The sequence below is a fragment of the Hyla sarda genome, chromosome 1 (assembly GCF_029499605.1).
Source record: "Hyla sarda isolate aHylSar1 chromosome 1, aHylSar1.hap1, whole genome shotgun sequence".
NCBI lineage: Eukaryota > Metazoa > Chordata > Amphibia > Anura > Hylidae > Hyla > Hyla sarda.
In genome coordinates, this window is record NC_079189.1 from 280,377,353 (window position 1) to 280,400,523 (window position 23,171).

At 45.5% G+C, this 23,171-nt stretch overlaps 1 protein-coding gene across 2 annotated transcripts in view; it reads left to right on the top strand.

Moving 5' to 3' along the window:
- The window catches only part of CIB3 (calcium and integrin binding family member 3), a 122,554-nt gene that overhangs the window by 94,742 nt on the left and 4,641 nt on the right, over positions 1 to 23,171 (top strand). For both annotated transcript variants that reach the window (XM_056551990.1, XM_056551991.1), the window contains exon 5: positions 8,327 to 8,522. In XM_056551990.1, coding sequence (XP_056407965.1) covers positions 8,327 to 8,522 — 196 coding nt within the window. The remainder of the gene's footprint in view (positions 1 to 8,326; positions 8,523 to 23,171) is intronic.

Below are 23,171 nucleotides of genomic sequence, written 5' to 3' on the forward strand. Positions count from 1 at the left end.
GACATCAGAGGGCTTCAAATTTCAGCAGCAATTTTCCAATTTTTCACAAAATTTTCAAACTCACAATTTTTCAGGGACCAGTTCAGGTTTGAAGTGGATTTGAAGGGTCTTCATATTAGAAATACCCCACAAATGACCCCATTATAAAAACTGCACCCCCCAAAGTATTCAAAATGACATTCAGTCAGCGTTTTAACCCTTTAGGTGTTTCACAGGAATAACAGCAAAGTGAAGGAGAAAATTCACAATCTCCATTTTTTACACTTGCATGTTATTGTAGACCCAATTTTTGAATTTTTACAAGGGGTAAAAGGAGAAAATGTATACTTATATTAGTAGCCCAATTTCTCTTGAGTAAACACATACCTCATATGTCTATGTAAAGTGTTTGGCGGGCGCAGTAGAGGGCTCAGAAGGGAAGGAGCGACAAGGGGATTTTGGAGAGTACGTTTTTTAAAAATGGTTTTTGGTAGGCATGTTGCATTTAGGAAGCCCCTATGGTGCCAGAACAGCAAAAATCCCCCACATGGCATACCATTTTGGAAACTAGACCCCTTGAGGTATGTAACAAGGAATAAAGTGAGCCTTAATACCCCACAGGGGTTTCACGACTTTTGCATATGTAAAAAAATCAAAATAAAATTTCATTAAAATGTGTGTTTCCCCCCAAATATCACATTTTTGCAAGGGTTAATAGCAGAAAATACCCCCCAAACATTGTAACCCCATCTCTTCTGAGTATGGCGGTACCCCATAAGTTGACCTGAAGTGTACTATGGGGGAACTACAATGCTCAGAAGAGAAGGAGTCATATTTGGCTTTTTGAGAGCAAATTTTGCTCGGGGGTATGTCGCATTTAGGAAGCCCCTATGGTGCCAGGACAGCAAAAAAAAACACATGGCATACCATTTTGGAAACTAGTCCCCTTGAGGAACGTAACAAGAAATAAAGTGAGCCTTAATACCCCACAGGGGTTTCATGACTTTTGCATACTTAAAAAAAAAAAAAAAAAATTAACTAAAAGGTGTGTTTCCCCCCCAAATTTCACATTTTTGCAAGGGTTTATAGCAGAAAATACCCCCCAAAATTTGTAACCACATCTCTTCTGAGTATGGAGGTACCCCATAAGTTGACCTGAAGTGCACTACGGGCGAACTACAATGCTCAGAAGAGAAGTCATATTTGGCTTTTTGAGAGCAAATTTTGCTCGGGGGGCATGTCGCATTTAGGAAGCACATATGGTGCCAGAACAGCAAAATAACCCCCACATGGCATACCATTTTGGAAACTAGACCCCTTGAGGAACGTAACAAGGGGTACAGTGAGCTTTTACCCCCCACTGGTGTCTGTCAGATCTTTGGAACAGTGGGCTGTACAAAATTTTTAATTTGCACAGCCCACTGTTCCAAAGATCTGTCAGACACCTGTGGGGTGTAAATTCTCACTGCACCCCTCATTACATTCCGTGAGGGGTGTAGTTTCCGAAATGGGGTCACATGTGGGGTTTTGTTTTTTTTGCGTTTGTCAAAACCGCTGTAACAATCAGCCACCCCTGTGCAAATCACCTCAAATGTACATGGCGCACTCTCCCTTCTGGGCCTTGTTGTGCGCCCTTAGAGCACTTTTTGCCCACATATGGGGTATCTCCGTAGTCGAGAGAAATTGCGTTACAAATTTTGGGGGGCTTTTTTCCCCTTTACCTCTTTTCAAAATTAAAAGTATAGGGCAACACCAGCATGTTAGTGTAAAAAGTTTATTTTTTTACACTAACATGCTGGTGTAGACCCCAACTTCACCTTTTCATAAGGGGTAAAAGGAGAAAAAGACCCCCAAGATTTGTTAGGCAATTTCTCCCGAGTACAGCGATACCCCATATGTGGCCCTAAACTGTTGCCTTGAAATACGACAGGGCTCCAAAGTGAGAGCGCCATGTGCATTTGAGGCCTGAATTAGGGATTTGCATAGGGGTGGACATAGGGGTATTCTACGCCAGTGATTCCCAAACAGGGTGCCTCCAGCTGTTGCAAAACTCCCAGCATGCCTGGACAGTCAACGGCTGTCCGGCAATACTGGGAGTTGTTGTTTTGCAACAGCTGGAGGCTCCATTTTGGAAATAGTGGCGTACCAGGCGTTTTTCATTTTTATTGTGTAGGGGTATGTGTATATGTAGTGTTTTTTACTTTTTATTTTATTTTGTGTAATGTAGTGTGTTTAGGGTACAGTCACATGGGCCGGGGATTACAGCAAGTTTCCCGCTGCGAGTTTGAGCTGCCGCGCAAAATTTGCTGCATTGCAAACTTGCAGCCTGATACTCACTGTAAGCCCCCTGCCCATGTGAATGTACCCTGTACATTCACAGGGGGGGACCTCCAGCTGTGGCAAAACTACAACTCCCAGCATGCACAGTCTCAGTGCATGCTGGTAGTTATAGTTTTGCAACAGCTGGAGGCACACGGGTTGGGAAACACTGAGTTAGGAAACAGACAATGTTTCCCAACCAGTGTGCCTCCAGCTGTTGCAAAACCACAACTCCCAAACATTCTCAGGCATGCTGGGAGTAGTAGTTCGGCAACATCTTTAGAGCCAAATGTTGCCGAACTACAACTCCCAGCATGCTTGGAGTTGTAGTTTTGCAACATCTGGAGGACTACAGTTTGCAGACCACTAATACAGTGGTTCCCAATCTGTGCCCTTCCAGATGTTGCAAAACTACAACTCCCAGTATGCCAAAACTGTCCAGGCATGCTGGGAGTTGTAGTTCTGCAACATCTGAAGGGCCAGATGTTACAGAACTACAACTCCCAGCATGCCTGGACAGTAAGGGCATGCTGAGGATGTGTAGTTTTGCAACATCTGGAAGGGCACAGTGGTCCAAAAACTGTGGACCTCCAGAAGTTGCAAAACTGCAACTCCCAGCATGCCCAGACGCCAAGGGCTTTACGGCGACGTGCATTGCTGTAAAGGGCCCGACCGCGGCTGAAGATATACTCACCTGTCGCCGCCGCCACCATCTTCCTCGCCGGGATCCGGGTCTTCGGGGACGAGGTAAGTACCGGGGCCGGTCCCCAGCACTCCTCCGTCCCCCGCCGCGTCCTCCGGTCTTCCTCCCGTCCTCTCCGGACTTCAAGGGGACGGGCAGTACGGGAGGAAGTAACCGCCCCCCTCCTGCGATTGGTCGGTTAACTAAACGACAGATCGCAGGGAATAGGAGGAGGTGGCAGGCTTGCCACCTTACTCCTATGCTTTAGCATGGTCCTGGCTGTCTGTGACAGCCGGGATCATGCGAAATTACCGGGCGGTCGGGTCCCAGAGACCCGATCAGCCCGGTATCGCCGCAGATCGCAAGAGCGATTTCCCTTGCGATTTGCGGCGATCGCCGACATGGGGGGCCTACATGGCCCCCCTCGGCGTTTGCCCTGGATGCCTGCTGAAGGATTTCAGCAGGCATCCAGTTCCGATCTCTGCCCGGCGCGCGGCAGGGACCGGAAAACGCCAGGACGTATGGGGACGTCCTGGGTCCTTAAAGCCCAGGGTGCGGGGACGTCCCCATACGTCCTGGGTACTTAAGAGGTTAAGGACGGAATGGGCTTGGTCCGTAAGGAGTTAAACCTCCTCTGCCAGATGCCACTAATTAGGCAGTATTACTCTGCTGTCCACTTGTGAGATCTGTCCGCTATCTCATGCTCTACAATAGACAACAGTTAGCCACCAGTTCACCACCTTCTTGCCTTACCAGTCCGCAATTTCATGCTGTACGCTAGTGTCATGTGTCCTCCATCTCATGCTGTATGCCAGTGACATGTGTCCGCCATCTCATGCAGTGCACTCGTAACTTCTTTCCGCCATCTCATTCTGTACAATAGTAACATCAATTAGCCACCAGCCTACCACCTTTCTGCCACTACCAGTCTGCCATCCCATGCTGTACGATAGTGATAGCTGTCCGTCATCTCATGCTGTACGCTAGTGACATCTGTCTGCCATCTCATGCTGTACGCTAGTGACATCTGTCTGCCATTTAATGCTGTACACTATTAAAGGGGTTAGCCAGGAATAGAAAAACAGAGCTTATGTCTTTCAAAAACCTCTCCAGGTTGGGTGTGGTTCTGCAGCTCAGTTCCATTGAAGTGAATGGAGCAAACTTTTAAAACCACACCTAACCTGGAGGCAGGCTGCTCTTGAAAGAAATTATGTGTGTTTTTCTATTCCTGGATTATCCCTTTTAGGCTAGGTTTCCACTTGGTTTTTTTTCTGGCAGTTTTTGGAAAACTGCCAATGCAGTTTTTGAGCCAAATTCAGAAGTGGATCCATCAGGGAGGAGAAGTGTAAGTCCTTCCTTTATATGTCCTATTCCTTTTGAATACATTTCTGGTTTTGGCTCAAAAACTGCAGTGGCAGTTTTCCAAAAACTGCCAGAAAAAAAAACAAGTGGAAACCTAGCCTAACATCAGTCAGCCACCACCTACTGTACGCGGGCTACTACTAGTAACACCAATACACCATCAACCTATTTCCAGCCAGGCCTACACATACACAAACCATCATCCCCAGAAAAGGGATGTTTTTTTCAGCTTTCAAACAAGAGCTATTTCTTCTTCAGTCTTTACTATTTTAGAACGCCAGTTCTGTTACTACTCCCAAAAAAGGGAACATTTTTGGCACGCTGGGAAAAGTTCATGCCGTTTTCTTCCATTGGCTAGACTAAGGACCTGTTATTACTCCGAAAAAAAGCATAATTTTTGAAACATTGGGAAAAATCCATGCTGGCTTCTTCACTTGCTAGACTAAGAACCGGTTGCTACTTCCAAAAAAGGGATACGTTTTGGCATGCTGGGAAAAATCCATGCCGTTTTTTTTTTTTTACTTGCTAGACTAAGAATCTGTTATTACTCCCAAAAAAGGGATAATTTTTGGCATGCTGGGATGAAGCTAAGGCGTATTCCCTTGCCTCCGTGTGCATATTAACACTAGCAGACATATACCAATAACCAGGGATACTTTATACAGCTTTATTTTGGTGTGAATAAGCCTAAAAATGGGCGAGCTGGAATAGTTAGCATGGGTTAGCGCATGTTGCCATAACTAAGCCTTAACACATTCCCGCTATAGGACGTATGCATATGTCCCAGCACTCGACACGTTCGCGCAATAGGGCGTATGCATATGTCCTGACGATCTACTGCTCTGTTGCAAGCAGCTCAGGAGATCGGTGGCGGGTCCCGCCGCAGATGCCTCATGACCCTCTTTCTATTGAAAAAACAAAAGTTGGATTCAAAATGTCCGACTTCAAAATGGCTGCCATGGTCACCACCCATCTTGAAAAGTTTCCCCCCTCACATATACTAATGTGCCTCAAACAGGAAGTTAACATCACCAACCATTCCCATTTTATTAAGGTGTATCCATATAAATGGCCCACCCTGAATAACCTGTAAAAAGTGAAAAAAAAATTAAATAAATAAAAGGTTCTTCAATAAAAGTATAAAGTGTAAAAAAAAAAAAAAAAAAGCCCCTTTTCCAATAAAAGCACTGTGTTATCATTAAAAAAAAACACAAATCATATAGGTATTGCCACGTCCGTACTATAAAGCTATAATGTAAATTATCCCGCACAAAAGAAAGCTCAAAATTTGCAAATTTTACTGCAAATAGTGGAATAAAAAAGATCAAAAGGTAGCATGTATCGCAAAAAAGTACAGCTTGTCCCACCAAAAATATGCTCTCAATGGCATCAGACAGAAAATAAAAAAAGTTTCGGCTGTCGGAAAATGATAACACAAGCTCAGTAAAGGAAAAAGAACATAAAAAGCTAGATAAAATGGGTATCGCCATAATCATACTGACCCACAGAATAAATATAACATCACTTTCACCGCACAGTGAACACCATAAAAAATTTTTTTTTTGTATTTTTGCATCTAAATTAACATTATATTATCTTATTTCATCATTACATGGACAGACACTCTGCAAATAGCAGAATATGCCTGCGTTAATACCTCAGGGATATGTGCTGTCTCTATAGACAGCAATTAATTTCCAAGCCATTATGCTGAAACAATCATGCCGGAATCGTGATTTCCACAGCAGATGTTCCAACCGCAGAATTTCCAGCAGAATCCCATTAACCCCACCAGAACCAATCGCATCCTGGGACTTAAGGACCAAGGGCGTACCTGTTACTGTTACCACGCCCCCTCCCATAGACTTGCATTAAGGTGGCGGGACGTCATGAGGGGGCGGAACCATGAAAACACGAACAGCTGGTCCCTGTATCGTGAGTAAACAGCCACGGAGCAAACCTAGCTCTGGAGAGCTGATGCCTCTGGGGGCTGCAGCAGTGGGATACCTGTGATCAGACATCTTATCCCCTATCCTTGGATAGGAGGATAAGATGTCTAGGGGTGGAATACCCCTCTTTAAGTTAACAGTACCTGACCCCAGTCCCAGAGCCCGGGCGGGTGCCGCTGGACGCGGTTGCGAAGCTGTTGCTGCGGGATCAGCTGCTGCTCACAGCTCAGGAGCTGCACACCGAGCTGCTGGAGACCCGCAGGGAGTTGCCATGGCTCCGGGACTACTTCTCAGATCCTGGCCACTAGTGGGCATCAGTAACCCCAGGGGCAGTGGACAGCTGAGTAAGTGACCCGGTGACAGGGTGCGGGGCTTGCTGGGGGCAGCTGTCAGCTGGGCTGCAAATATTCCCGTTGTGGAAGAAGATAGTGACAGACGGGTGGCGTATGTCTCTGTCATTACAGTCTGCAATAGTAAGCTTGGTGGGGCCAGTATTAGTATATAGTGTGTACTACACACACTGCTATACAGATGGAGGTACGTGCAGAGCATTGCACCCTAGTGTCTTCTGCAAACACTAGGGTGCAAATACTCTGCACATACCCCCATGTGTATAGCAGTGTATGTACTACCCTAGTGTCTGTGATTGGTAGAGGTCTCCGAGACACTAGTTCTCAGGGGGAAAAGATTTGGTGTACCGAAGCACTCTCTCCTCTGGGTCCGCTCAATAGTTGGAGGTTCCGATCGTGGTCAAATGAAGAAATAGCCAGGCTCGATGGAGTTGGTTAAATAACTGTGGATTTTATTTGGAGAAATCAGGATAACGCGTTTCAAAGGGTGGGACCCCCTCTTCGTCAGATCAAATGGTCATTCTTTGGATTTGTCGTAGAGGGAGTCCCACCCCTCGAAACGTGTTATCCTGATTTCTCCAAATAATATCCACAGTTATTTAACCAACTCCATCGAGCCTGGCTATTTCTTCATTTGACCACGATCGGAACCTCCAACTAGTGAGCGGACCCAGAGGAGAGAGCGCTTTGGTACACAGAATTTTTTTTCCCTGAGAACTAGTGTCTCGGAGACCTCTACCAATCGCAGTTATCAGACGTCCAGGACCCACAGAACCACACAGTGTAAGCCGCACCTCCTCAATCCAGCGATTCTCGATTCACCGGGATCCAAGCGCTATATGGTGTTATGCCCAGTGCATAACACCTCAAGGTGAGCAGGTTTTTTTTTTACATCACGCTCATTCTATCTGCAAACCACATTTATGGCACATTGTTGCGCTATTCTTGTGTTTCTATTTTTTTCATATATCGAGTAACCCTAGTGTCTGTAGTACAGACAATATTGTGCAATGCTCTGCACAAACAACTATGTGTATAACAGTGTGTATATACTACATACACAATGCTATACACATGGGGGTATGTGCAGAGCATTTACACCCAAGTGTCTGTCTGTATTACTACAGAGTCTGGGTCAGGTGCAATGCTCTGCAGTCTGCACATACCCCCATGTGTATAGGAGTGCTATATAAAAAGAGTAAAGTAAAAAAAAAATGTAAATGAACTGCTCCCCCAGTAAAAATTAGCTCCCCCTTTTCCTATTGCTATACAAAAAAAGTAATTTGTTTAAAAAATTTTTTTTACATATTTGATACTGCCGCATGGCTAACTGTCTGAACTATTAAAATATTAGTGAATCATTAACATTTTATTTTAATAGTTACCCAGTTACAGTTACCCATGCAGCAGTATCAAATTTACACTGGTTTCTGTACAGAATCCTTAATAATGTTTAAAAAAAATAATCCAAAATTGTTGCTGTTTGGTCACATCACATGCTAGAAACTTTTAATATGGCCATTGTACATAGTTTTTCAAGTAGAATCAGCTGAACCCCTTTTTTGGCATTTTGATATATTTTTTCCAATTAATAGATTAAATAATCGGCAACTAATTGATTATTGAAATAATCGTTAGCTACAGCCCTAAAGGCAACCCTAACATTTTTTATGTTATTTTCTTAGATTTCAATAATGATGACTACATTTGTAAATCAGATCTGGAAAAAACACTGAACAAGCTTACACGGAATGAATTAACGCCAGAGGAAGTGTGTCTGGTTTGTGAGAAGGTGATAGATGAAGCTGATGTAGACAATGATGGAAAGCTATCACTGGAAGATTTTCAGCACATGATTGTGAGAGCACCAGACTTTCTCAGGTATAAGAATCACAATACATGTTCTTCACTGTTGTTAGTAGTTTAAAAGATTTGTTTAAACGGGTACTCCGCTGTAAACATCTTATCCCCTATACAAAGGATAGGGGATAAGATGGTAGATCGTGGGGGTCCTGCCGCTGGAGACCCCCGTGATCTCTGGGCCTGGACGTTATCCAATGCCTCCTCCATTCATGTCTATGGGAGGCGGCATAACACCTCCTCCCATAGAGGGGAATGGAGGGGACCCCCGTGATCTAACATCTTATCCCCTATCCTTTGGATAGGAGATAAGATGTTTACTGCAGAGTACCCTTTAAGGTTATAGAAAGGGTCTTCATTTTTTCCAGAACAAGCACCACTCTTTTCCATAGGCTGTGCATTCTGTTTAAGCGGATCAACGCTTAACAATGAAATTGCAAACAATACAAAAAAGGTTCATAAGAACAATTAAAAACAAAATAAGGGGCAATCCAGAAGTGGTAGTCCAGTGGACAAGAACTAACAGGCAGTGACTGGGATCATAGATGAGTATTAGAATGAAGATCAAAACTGATCATAATGGTAAAACACCAGGAAGACAGGTATGAATAAAGTGCATCAATAGACTCATGAAAAAAAGGAATACATGAGTATGGTATAATAAAGTGCAGACATCATAGCCATTAAATAATCCCACTTTTCCTCTGAGTTACCAAAGGTAAGTATATCAATAAGGTGCAATATGTAAAAGAGGAAACAAGCGCATAATAATGGATGACACAACTAGAGATGAGAGAATCGAAACTGACGAACCCAAATTTGTTACGAATTTCATGAAATATTCGATTTGCAACAAATGCAAATATCGCCACGATTCTATCGTGCGAATTGCTTCATTAAATTCCATTTTACACATGTGAGTACGTGGGGCAGGGGTATATGGGTGGGCGGGAAAGTACGGCTGGAAGGGAGGTAGGCATGAATCACATGCGAGATGCAGCCTTTCAGCATTCATTGACCCCTGTGATGTCACAGCCCTATATAATCGGCAGCCATCTTGCTGTTGCTCATTTCATCCATGCACTCAGAGAGAGAGGACAGACTGCGTGTGTTTGAATTGCTTATACCACAGTGTACCACTGGCAACTGCTTGTCACATCAGTATTGTAGACAGACAGAAGTGCAGTGCTTTGGTGTTCTCACTGAGAAGGATCTTACGATATATAAACCTCCTATTCATGTTATTGAGCATTTCATCAGAGAGGGGCAGATAGCTTTTCATAGTCTCATACATATCATCAAGCTTCCTAAACTTTATGAACCACCTTATCACCTTATTTTTTAGCGCAATTCAGTGCTTTTTTTCCACCAGAAATCATCTGCTGCTTATAATTGTGTGTAGACGGTATAAAACCAGTGCACCCCATTCTTAACACTCTGTGACAGAGTGCAATTTAGAGTTTAATCCCTGTTTTTTTTTTGTGGTGGTGCACTGTTGTGCCCTGCTGCTGTGCAAAAATACGTTTTTTTCAGCGGACTGTAATGCATTTGTCTGCCCTCATACATGCATACCACATACCTACATCAAAGCAGTCTACTATTTTGTATCTGTAACAAGTCTAGATACAAGATAGAGTTTTTTTGGCGTATTGTTGCACATTTTTCTGCCCTCATCAGTGCATACCGCATACGTACATCTAACTAGTGTACCATTTTGTAACTGTTAATCTGTCAAGGGCCTACATACTGTGAAAGTCCAAGCAACAGTACTCACTGGCTGTTTTACAAAAATACAGAGTGTTTTTTGGCGTATTGTTGCACATTTTTAGCCCCACATACGTGCATACCACATGCGTACATCTAATTAGTGTACAATTTTGTACCTGTTAATCTGTGAAGGGCCTACATACTGTGAAAGTCCAAGGAACAGTACTCACCGGCTGGTGTTTTACAAAAAGACAGAGTTTTTTGGCGTATTGTTGCGCATTTTTTGATGCGCTAGGAGCGTGCGTGCAGCGGTTGTCCCGAAATAAGGAGCATCCAGCTGTTGCAAGTGTGCAAAAGGGGTTCTCCAGTTGGTAGAAAGGTAAGAGTGATTAGGTAATGATGCTAGACGCATTTCAAGACCGCAGCCCTTTTCTTCAGTAGCAGGATAATATTGGTGGATGAATGGGGATAGTGTGCTTTATATAGTTCCAAAGTGATGATTGGAAAAAATGGAAGGAAACATGGGAATGGGATGTAACATAATGGTTGGATCCAGAGAGAAAAGGAGAAAAGTAAAGAATGTAAAAGGATGTGGGGATGGATGTTAAAAGGATATGTGTGATAAAATGAAGAGAAATTGAGAAAAAATGTAAAAATAGAAATAAAATGTAAAAATAAAATAAAGATGGGTGAAAAAAATATTGTGAAAATGTAAAAATAAAATAAAGATGGGTGAAATTTTTTTGTAAAAATGTCAAAATAAAGATGGGTAAGAAATTTTTTTTTTGCAATTCTAAGTGAGCTACACATTCCTTTTTTTTTTTTTTTCTAAAAGTAATCACCGGCTGATGATTTACGAAAATACATTATACAAGTGTACTGTAGCGCATTTTTTTTCCTCATACGTGCATACTAAACACATACATCTAAGTAGTGTACCATTTTGTACCTGTTAATCTGTCAAGGGCCAACATACTGTGAAAGGACAGCCAAAGTAACCACCTGCTGCTGTTCTAGACAAATACTGTTTAAAGAGTAGTGTAGCGTATTGTAATATTCTCATATATGCACTAAGTATGTCAGGCAGAGAAGTGCCAGGACGTGCACAGAGGAGTGGCAGAGGCCTAAATACTTCAGGCAGAAATCGCAGAAGACTAGGGGGGAGTGGCAGTAGGAGTCGCAGCAAGAGGCCTGAGCTCTCGTTATAAGCTAGTGGTCGTGTCTCGACCAGCAACCCATCTGCCGTCGTCGATTGGTTAACATGCTCATCCACTTCATCACAAGTGACATCTGACACCCCCAGTCAACAGTCGGTGGGTTCCTCTGACACAACCCTCAGTTGGCATGGCCCGGGAGCAGTCCCTGTCCTCCCATTTGCTCTGTCCTATGCTGTTCCCTCCCCTAAAGAAGTATCTTATGCTGTGGGTTCAGCTCCACTATTCACTGAGGACAGTCAGCAGCTACTGCCCAGCCAAGAAGAGGAGAAGGCATGCGCCGCTTGCTCCGCTAGGCGGCCAAGTAGTGATGAGGAGAGTGACATGGGAGGCGGTGTTGCCAGGGTTCAGGGTCCTGAAGCAGACACTGTTGGGGAACCTGAGGAGGACATCAGTGAAATGCACACACTTGTTGATGATGATGAAGCCAATCGCAATTGGGAGCCGGGTGCAGAAGGGGCTTCATCATCATCAGGACAAGAGAGTTGCAGGTTGCCCTTGAGGCAGCAGCTGAGCCAGCAAGGCGGTAGCATGGTTGGCAGTCAGCATGGTGGCCGAAGTGGAAATTCTGGAGCCAAACGTGCCCGGGGGAGACCACCTGCTTCGCGGCAGCCTACCTTTGCGGGAGGTAGTGGAACAGGGGTTCCTGGAGACGGCGCCAGTAGCAGTCAATTAGTGCGGACTGTAGGTGGGAAAATCAGCTAATCGGTGGTGTGGCAGTTTTTCATCAGGCATCCGAAGGAGGTTCACGTAGCCACATGCAAGATATGTTGGCAGAAGGTGAAGCGTGGCCAGGGTCCCAATGTCGGCACCACGGCCCTGCGTCAACACATGCTTCACCACCATAAAGCGGCCTGGGAGAACCGTGGCTCCTATGTAGTGGTCCAGCCTGCTGCATCTCCCAGTGGCCATCCGCTCCCTCCTTCAGCCAGCCAAGGCTCCACCACTTCAGCCAAAGGGAGCTGTGTGTCAAACCCTCCTACTGTCGCTCCAGATGCTCCTGCTTCTCCCACTTTTAGTCAGCCATTTTGGCAACAATCCATCGGCGAAGCCATGTCCAAGAGACAACAGTATGCGTCCACTCATCCAACGGCGCAGAAGTTGAATGTGCTCCTGCCTAAGTTGCTGGTGTTGCAGTCCCTCCCTTTACAAGTGGTGGACTCTGCACCTTTCAGAGAATTAATGGCTTGTACCGAGCCGAGGTGGAGAGTCCCAAGCCGTCATTTCTTTGCGAAGAAGGCAGTACCAGCCCTGCATAATTTTGTACAAGAGAAGGTGGGCCAGTCCTTGAGCCTGTTGGTGTGTTCAAAAGTGCACGGCAGCGCCGACGTGTGGAGCTGTAACTACGGGCAGGGACAATACATGTCTTTTACAGCCCACTGGGTAAATGTGGTTCCTGCACAGCCACAACAGCAACTTGGACAGGTCACACCGCTTCCTCCTCCACACTCTTGCTCTCAGGCAGTTGGTCCTGTGACAGTGTGCGACTCCTCCTCCTCATCCTCCACCATGTCCTCAGCCTCCACTGCATGTACAAATCTCAGTGGCCCTTCATCGTGCCATGTGTGTAGGGCACAGCGGTGTCACGCGGTTATTCACATGGTTTGCCTTGGCGAACTGAGTCACACAGGGGAGGAACTGCTAAAATTCATTCGTCAAGAAATCCGAGTATGGCTTACTCCACGAAATCTGGAAATGGGAACCATGGTGACCGACAACGGGAAGAACATCCTGTCCGCGCTGCAACAAGGAAGTGTGAAACATGCACCCTGCATGGCACACGTGTTCAATCTGGTTGTCAAGCACTTCCTGAAGTCTTCACCCCATTTGCAAGACATCCTAACAATGGGAAGGAAACTGTGCATGCACTTCAGCCACTCGTGCACCGCAAAGCACACTCTCCTTGAGCTGCAGCGTCAGAACGGCATCCCACAATATAGTCTTATTTGTGATGTTGCCACACGTGGGAATTCCACCCTCCATATGTTAGACAGAATATACAAACAAAGAAAAGCCATCACCCATTTCTTGATGATCCAAGCAGATAGGGGTATTCCCCTGTGTAACTTCAATGTTAACCAGTGGCAGCTCATACGTGACACCTGCCGTTTGCTGAGGCCCTTTGAGGAAGCCATTGAAATGATGGCTGGTCACGGCAATGGAGACGTTGCTTCCACATCTCACGGCTACATGAACCCTGTGGGGGCTGAACTGGAGGAGGAGGATGAGGGACAGAGTGGAGCACAGTTTAGATTGGATGAGATGGGCGGTGTTTCTAGTCATTGGACAGGAGAGAAGGAGGAGCAGGAGCAGACAGAGGAGCTAGAGGGTTATGAGGAAGGCGAGACAGAGGACCTAGACACACCGTGGCAGTATGCAGTGGAGATGGAGGAAAGGAGTCCCTCCGAGTCACTGGCACAAATGGCATGATACATGCTCAGATGCTTGCGTAGTGACACCCAAATTGTCAAAATTCATCAGCGGGATGACTTCTGGCTCTCCACCTTATTGGACCCTCGCTGCAATCACAGAATGGGGGCCTTTTTTACACCCACTGAGAGGGAGGACAAACTGAACTACTACAGAGAGATCCTACGTAGTCAGTTGGCCGATGCCTATCGGCGACATGGTCCATCCACTCGCAGGTCTGACTCGGGGGGCACTCTGTGCTCACCTTCCACTGCCATGGCTGCTGGGGAGGGGAGGGGTGGCAGGAGCAGTAGCAGCTCCATTATCAACAGCCTAAGTCTACAGTCGGTGATGAGTAGCTTTCTTCATCCGCATAGTGAAGCAACTCATCAGCAGCAGGTAGACATGGAGCTGGACCTGAACCAGCAGGTGGTGGCATACCTTGATATGGCCATGCCAACAAACCTTGAAGATCCGCTGGACTTCTGGGCAGCCAAACTTGATTTATGGCCGCAACTAGCAGAATTTGCCCTGGAAAAGCTGTCCTGCCCGACCAGTAGTGTGCCATCAGAGCAGGTGTTTAGTGCGGCCGGGGCCATAGTCACCCCAAGGCGAACTCGTCTGTCCACGAAAAATGTGGAGAGACTGACCTTTGTGAAGATGAAACAGGCATGGATCAGCCAGGATTTCCAGCCACCAATGGCAGATGCCTCAGAGTAGATTGACCATGCTGCTACACCAACACTTCACAATTATGGTTATGAAACCTCTTGGGTTATCAATTAGGGTTATGAAACCTTCTTGGGTACTGCAAATGCCTGCTCCTGACTCATCCTGTGTCTTTCAGGAACTACTTGCCTCACTGATGGTTCTGGCCTTGTGCCTTTAATTTTTGGAAGTTTAGCAGTAGCTAAATACATGCTTAATGCAAATTTCAACATTGATCTTTAAATGTAAGGGGTCATGAAACCCTCGGGTGTACTGCTGATACCTTCTTCTGACTGCTCCTGTGTGTTTCAGGAATTACTTGGCTTACTGATGCTTCTGGGCTTGGGCCTTAACCTCTTAAGGACCAATGACGTTGTGGAACGTCATGGCACCCTGGGCTTTAAGGACCAATGACGTTCCACAACGTCATGGCATTTTCCGGTCTCTGCCGCGCCCCGGGCAGAGATCGGAACTGGATGCCTGCTGAAATCCTTCAGCAGGCATCCAGGGCATACGCCGAGGGGGGCCATGTAGGCCCCCCATGTCGGCGATCGCCGCAAATCGCAAGGGAAATCGCCCTTGCGATTTGCGGCGATACCGGGCTGATTGGGTCTCTGGGACCCGACCGCCCGGTAATTTTGCATGATCCCGGCTGTCACAGACAGCCAGGACCATGCTGGAGTATCGGAGCGAGGTGGCAAACCTGCCACCTCCTCCGATCCCCTGCGATCTGTCGGTTAGTTAACCGACCAATCGCAGGGGGGGGGGCGGTTACTTCCTCCCGCCCTGCCCGGCCCCTGAAAGTCCGGAGAGGACGGGAGGAAGACCGGAGGACGCGGCGGGGGACGGGGGAGTGCTGGGGACCGGCCCCGGTACTTACCTCGTCCCTGAAGACCCGGATCCCTGCGATGAAGATGGCGGCGGAGGAGACAGGTGAGTAGATCTTCAGCCGCGGTCGGGCCCTTTACAGCAATGCACGTCGCCGTAAAGCGACATGCATTGCTGTAAAGGGACCCTGTAAACTACAACTCCCAGCATGCCCAGACAGCCCTTGGCGTCTGGGCATGCTGGTAGTTGCAGTTTTGCAACATCTGGAGGTCCACAGTTTGGAGACCACTGTACCCTTCCAGATGTTGCAAAACTACACATCCTCAGCATGCCCTTACTGTCCAGGCATGCTGGGATTTGTAGTTCTGTAACATCTGGCCCTTCAGATGTTGCAGAACTACAACTCCCAGCATGCCTGGACAGTTTTGGCATACTGGGAGTTGTAGTTTTGCAACATCTGGAAGGGCACAGATTGGGAACCACTGTATTAGTGGTCTGCAAACTGTAGTCCTCCAGATGTTGCAAAACTACAACTCCAAGCATGCTGGGAGTTGTAGTTCGGCAACATCTAGCTCTAAAGATGTTGCCGAACTACTACTCCCAGCATGCCTGAGAATGCTGGGAGTTGTGGTTTTGCAACAACAGGAGGCACACTGGTTGGGAAACATTGTCTGTTTCCTAACTCAGTGTTTCCCAACCCGTGTGCCTCCAGCTGTTGCAAAACTATAACTACCAGCATGCACTGATGGACTGTGCATGCTGGGAGTTGTAGTTTTGCAACAGCTGGAGGTCCCCCCCCACTGTGAATGTACAGGATACATTCACACGGGCAGGGGGCTTACAGTGAGTATCAGGCTGCAAGTTTGCGATGCAGCAAATTTTGCGCGGCAGCTCAAACTCGCTGTAACCCCCCCTGCCCATGTGACTGTACCCTAAAAACACTACACTACACTAACACAAAATAAAATAAAAAGTAAAAAACACTACATATACACAGCCCCCTACACAGCCCCCCTCCCCCAATAAAAATGAAAAACGTCTGGTACGCCACTGTTTCCAAAATGGAGCCTCCAGCTGTTGCAAAACAACAACTCCCAGTATTGCCGGACAGCCGTTGACTGTCCAGGCATGCTGGGAGTTTTGCAACAGCTGGAGGCACCCTGTTTGGGAATCACTGGCGTAGAATACCCCTATGTCCACCCCTATGCAAGTCCCTAATTTAGGCCTCAAATGCGCATGGCGCTCTCACTTTGGAGCCCTGTCGTATTTCAAGGCAACAGTTTAGGGTCACATATGGGGTATCGCCGTACTCGGGAGAAATTTCTTAACAAATTTTGGGGGGCTTTTTCTCCTTTCACCCCTCATGAAAAGGTGAAGTTGGGGTCTACACCAGCATGTTAGTGTAAAAAAAAAATTGTTGCCCCATACTTTTCATTTTGACAAGAGGTAAAAGGGAAAAACGCCCCCCAAAATTTGTAATGCAATTTCTCCCGACTACGGAGATACCCCATATGTGGGCGCAAAGTGCTCTGGGGGCGCACAACAAGGCCCAGAAGGGAGAGTTCACCATGTACATTTGAGGTGATTTGCACAGGGGTGGCTGATTGTTACAGCGGTTTTGACAAACGCAAAAAAAACAAAACCCCATATGTGACCCCATTTCGGAAACTACACCCCTCACGGAATGTAATGAGGGGTGCAGTGAGAATTTACCCCCCACTGGTGTCTGACAGATCTTTGGAACAGTGGGCTGCGCAAATTAAAAATTTTGTACAGCCCACTGTTCCAAAGATCTGACAGACACCAGTGGGGGGTAAATGCTCACTGTACCCCTTGTTACGTTCCTCAAGGGGTTTAGTTTCCAAAATGGTATGCCATGTGGGGGTTATTTTGCTGTCCTGGCACCATAGGGGCTTCCTAAATGGGACATGCCCCCCGAGCAAAATTTGCTCTCAAAAAGCCAAATATGACTCCCTCTCTTATGAGCATTGTAGTTTGCCCGTAGTGCGCTTCAGGTCAATTTATGGGGTACCTTCATACTCATAAGAGATGGGGTTACAAATTTTGGGGGGTATTTTCTGCTATTAACCCTTGCAAAAATGTGAAATTTGGGGGGGGGAAACACATTTTAGTGAAAATTTTTTTTTTTTTTACGTATGCAAAAGTCGTGAAACCCCTGTGGGGTATTAAGGCTCACTTTATTTCTTGTTACGTTCCTCAAGGGGTCTAGTTTCCAAAATGGTATGCCATGTGGGTATTTTTTGCTGTCCTGGCACCATAGGGGCTTCCTAAATGCGACATGCCCCCGAGCAAAATTTGCTCTCAAAAAGCCAAATATGACTCCTTCTCTTCTGAGCATTGTAGTTCGCCCGTAGTACACTTCAGGTCAACTTATGGGGTACCTCCATACTCAGAAGAGATGGGGTTACAAATTTTGGGGGGTATTTTCTGCTATTAACCCTTGCATACAAGTGAAATTTGGGTGGAAACACACATTTTAGTGACATTTTTAAAACATTTTTTTACATATGCAAAAGTCGTGAAACACCTGTGGGGTATTAAGGCTCACTTTATTCCTTGTTACGTTCCTCAAGGGGTCTAGTTTCCAAAATGGTATGCCATGTGGGTATTTTTTCCTGTTCTGGCACCATAGGGGCTTCCTAAATGCAACATGCCCCCCAAAAACCATTTCAGAAAAACGTACTCTCCAAAATCCCCTCGTCGCTCCTTCGCTTCTGAGCCCTCTACTGTGCCCGCCGAACACTTTACATAGACATATGAGGTATGTGCTTACTCGAGAGAAATTGGGCTACAAATATAAGTATACATTTTCTCCTTTTACCCCTTGTAAAAATTCAAAAATTGGGTCTACAAGAACATGCAAGTGTAAAAAATGAAGATTGTGAATTTTCTCCTTCACTTTGCTGCTATTCCTGTGAAACACCTAAAGGGTTAAAATGCTGACTGAATGTCATTTTGAATACTTTGGGGGGTGCAGTTTTTATAATGGGGTCATTTATGGGGTATTTCTAATATGAAGACCCTTCAAATCCACTTCAAACCTGAACTGGTCCCTGAAAAATTGTGATTTTGGAAATTTTGTGAAAAATTGGAAAATTGCTGCTGAACTTTGAAGCCCTCTGGTGTCTTCCAAAAGTAAAAAATCGTAAATTTTATGATGCAAACATAAAGTGGACATATTGTATATGTGAATAAAAAAAATAATTATTTGGAATATCCATTTTCCTTACAAGCAGAGAGCTTCAAAGTTAGAAAAATGCAAAATTTTCAATTTTTTCATCAAATTTTGGAATTTTTCACTAAGAAACGATGCAAGTATCGACAAAATTTTACCAATAACATAAAGTAGAATATGTCACGAAAAAACAATCTTGGAATCAGAATGATAGGTAAAAGCGTCTTAGAGTTATTAATGCTTAAAGTGACAGTGGTCAGATGTTCAAAAAACGCTCTGGTCCTAAGGTGTAAAATGGCCTGGTCCTTAAGGGGTTAAAGGGGTATTCCAGGCCAAAACTTTTTTTTATATATATCAACTGGCTCCGGAAAGTTAAACAGATTTATAAATTACTTCGATTAAAAAATCTTAATCCTTGCAATAGTTATTAGCTTCTGAAGTTGAGTTGTTTTTTTCTGTCTAACTGCTTTCTGATGACTCACGTCCCGTTCTGATGTGCAGTTCCTATGGGGATATTCTCCCATCATGCACAGCTCCCGGGACGTGACATCATCATTGAGCAGGTAGACAGAAAACTTCAGAAGATAATAACTATTGAAAGGATTAAGATTTTTTAATAGAAGTAATTTACAAATCTGTTAAACTTTCCGGAGCCAGTTGATATATATAAAAAAGTTTTTGCCTGGAATACCCCTTTACATTTTTGGATGGTAGCACTACCTAACATGCATCTTCAATAGAGATTTCAAAGTTCACCTTTTAACTTTAGGGGTTGTGAACCCCTCTTGTGTACTCATGCTGCTTCCTGCTCCACTCTGTCAGCCCGTTGGTCCTGTGGCAGTGTGCGACTCCGCCTCCACATCCTCCACTGTGTCCTAAGCCTCCACTGCCCGGACAAGTCTCAGTGGCCCTTCAGCATACCATTTGTGCAGGGCACGGCGGTGTCATGCTGTTCTTCACGTTTGCCTTGGCGAAAAGTCTTGGAAACAATGGCCAGTCAGGGCAATAGAGGCGTTGTGCCTACATCTCACGGCCACATGAGCCCTGTGGGGGCTTGTTCGAGTTAGTCCTTTATACCCACAGGCCGGGACACTCAAACTTTTATTTAAATTTCAAATAAATAAATAAAAGACATAAATAAATAAATAAATAAAAGACATTTCAATGGTCTCCTCATGCTTCAGCCAACTCCAGGCTGTGTCATTCAGGCAATATATGGTTTACTGATGCCGCTGCTGGGCCTGGGTCTGGGAATTACATTTTATGATAGGTAGCACCAGCTATCCAAAATCTTCATTTAACAATTCAAAAATTCTTGTGTTTTTTCTTTGGGATTGTGAAGCCCTGGTGTGTACTCATGCTTCAGTCAACTCCAGGCTGTGTCATTCAGGCAATATATTGTTTACTGATGCCGCTGATGTTATGGTAGGTAGCACCTGTGGTAGCCCTTGGGGGGGTGTTGGTAGTAGGGGTATTGTTTGGGTAGATGAAGGGTTAATGTTAACCCTATAGTTCGTGACACGAGGCTGAGGGCTAGTATGCTGAGGTAATTCTCCAGCCTATCGCTGCCCTTCCCAGTAACGATAGGTTCATATATAAAAATGACTGAAGGTCCACAAGGTACTTGAACTTGAACAAACTTTACTGAAAGGCTTGCGGTACATCCAATGCACAATAACAGTCTCAGGAATACAGTCTCTATATAGTGCAATGACTGACAGTTATTGTGGACCTTGACTTTTAGATACAGTCTCTGAATTTAGGGTAATCATTGCAGATCCGTCCGGATTTAGGTGATAGATGAGGTCCGGTGATCCTGCAGAGTGCTTAGAGATTGATACACTCAGTAACTAGAAGATATCGGCCGTCACCGCAAGGCTCAGGCCTAGACTCACTGATCTCAGCAGCGCAGATGCTTCTTGTTTGGAATGCACAGGAACAAGAGACCAAACAATGGCCGCCGCTCCCTTATATGGGCAGGGGCAGGGCGAATCCGATTGGTCCGAACATCTGTCACTCACTGTTAAACAGTGTGATGGGATTGACTACGTCACAAGGACCTCCAAAGGTCCTCAAGCAGAAATACCATAGAGTTCACCTAACCACGTGACCCGCAGGTCCTTCGACGCTACAGACAGGTAATTAACTACTTATAGGCCTTTATATCATATTTACATGCTTCTTAAAGGGGTACTCCGCCCCTAGACATCTTATCCCCTATCCAAAGGATAGGGGATAAGAAGTTAGATCGCCACGGTCCCGCTGCTGGGGAGCCCTGGGATCCCCCTGCGGTACCCCGCTCTCATTACAGCACAGAGCGAGTTCGCTCTGCACGTAATGACGGACAATACAGGGGCCGGAGCATCGTTACATCACGGCTCCGCCCCTCGTGATGTCACGGCCCGGCCCTTTCAATACAACTCTATGGGAGGGTGCGCAGCGGTCGTCACGCCCCGTCCCATAGACTTGCATTAAGGGGACGGGCCGTGATGTCACGAGGGGCGGAGCCATGACGTCACGATGCTCCGTCCCCCGTATCGACCGTCATTACGCAAAGAGCGAACTCGCTCTGTGCTTTAATGAGAGCGGCGTGCCGCAGCGGGGATCCCAGGGCTCCCCAGCAGCGGGACCACAGCGATCTGACATCTTATCCCCTATCCTTTGGATAGGGGATAAGATATCTAGGGGCGGAGGACCCCTTTAACCCCTTAAGGACTCAGCCCATTTTGGCCTTAAGGACTCAGACAATTTAATTTTTACGTTTTCATTTTTTCCTCCTCGCCTTCTAAAAATCATAACTCTTTTATATTTTCATCCACAGACTAGTATGAGGGCTTGTTTTTTGCGCGACCAGTTGTCCTTTGTAATGACATCACTCATTATATCATAAAATGTATGGCGCAACCAAAAAACACTATTTTTGTGGGGAAATTAAAACGAAAAACGCAATTTTGCTAATTTTGGAAGGTTTTGTTTTCACGCCGTACAATTTATGGTAAAAATGACGTGTGTTCTTTATTCTGAGGGTAAATACGATTAAAATGATACCCATTATTATATACTTTTATATTATTGTTGCGCTTAAAAAAAATCACAAACTTTTTAACCAAATTAGTACGTTTATAATCCCTTTATTTTGATGACCTATAACTTTTTTATTTTTCCGTATAAGCGGCAGTATGGGGGCTCATTTTTTGCGCCATGATCTGTACTTTTTTTTGATACCACATTTGTATATAAAAAACTTTTAATACATTTTTTATAATTTTTTTTTTAATAAAATGAATTAAAAAAGTAGGAATTTTGGACTTTTTAAATTTTTTTTCGTTCACGCCGTTCACCGTACGGGATCATTAACATTTTATTTTAATAGTTCGGACATTTACGCACGCGGCGATACCAAATATGTCTATAAAAAATGTTTTTTACGCTTTTTGGGGGTAAAATAGGAAAAAACGGACGTTTTACTTTTTTATTGGGGGAGGGGATTTTTCACTTTTTTTTTTACTTTTACTTTTACATTTTTTTACATTTTTTTTTACACTTGAATAGTCCCCATAGGGGACTATTCATAGCAATACCATGATTGCTAATACTGATCTGTTCTATGTATAGGACATAGAACAGATCAGTATTATCGGTCATCTCCTGCTCTGGTCTGCTCGATCACAGACCAGAGCAGGAGACGCCGGGAGCCGCACGGAGGAAGGTGAGGGGACCTCCGTGCGGCGTTATGAATGATCGGATCCCCGCAGCAGCGCTGCGGGCGATCCGATCGTTCATTTTAATCGCGAACTGCCGCAGATGCCGGGATCTGTATTGATCCCGGCACCTGAGGGGTTAATGGCGGACGCCCGCGAGATCGCGGGCGTCGGCCATTGCCGGCGGGTCCCTGGCTGCGATCAGCAGCCGGGATCAGCCGCGCATGACACGGGCATCGCTCCGATGCCCGCGGTTATGCTTAGGACGTAAATGTACGTCCTGGTGCGTTAAGTACCACCTCACCAGGACGTACATTTACGTCCTGCGTCCTTAAGGGGTTAAGTAAGCTAATAATGCAATACTATCTGGATGAGAGGTGACTAGGGGTGAACTAGACAATGGGGACCCAGACGTCCTAGGGACTCTGGCTAAGGGGACCCACGCAGATACCGGATAGGATACAGTACCGGGACACCACACACCAGCTATCCAAAATCATCGGTTAAAATTTCTAAATTCATCTTTTAATCTTAGGGATTGTGAAGGCCTAGTGCCTACTCATGCTGCTGGCAACTCCTGGATGTGCCATTCAGCCACTATATGGTCTCCTCACACTGATGCCACCTCCAGGTTCTGTCATTGTACCGCTCTGCGGCAGTGATTCTAAAAGCCATGCTGGTAATCTGCGTTTTTTTCTGAATAACAGTATTATTTCACTACCCCAGCACACTCCATGTGTGTGTTAGAACACAACAAATTTTTATGATAGGTAGCACCAGCTATCCAAAATCTTCATTTAAATTTTCAAAAAATTCTTGTGTTTTTTCTTGGGGATTGTGAAGCCCTGTTGTGTGTACTCATGCTTCAGCCAACTCCAGGCTGTGTCATTCAGGCACTATATGGTTT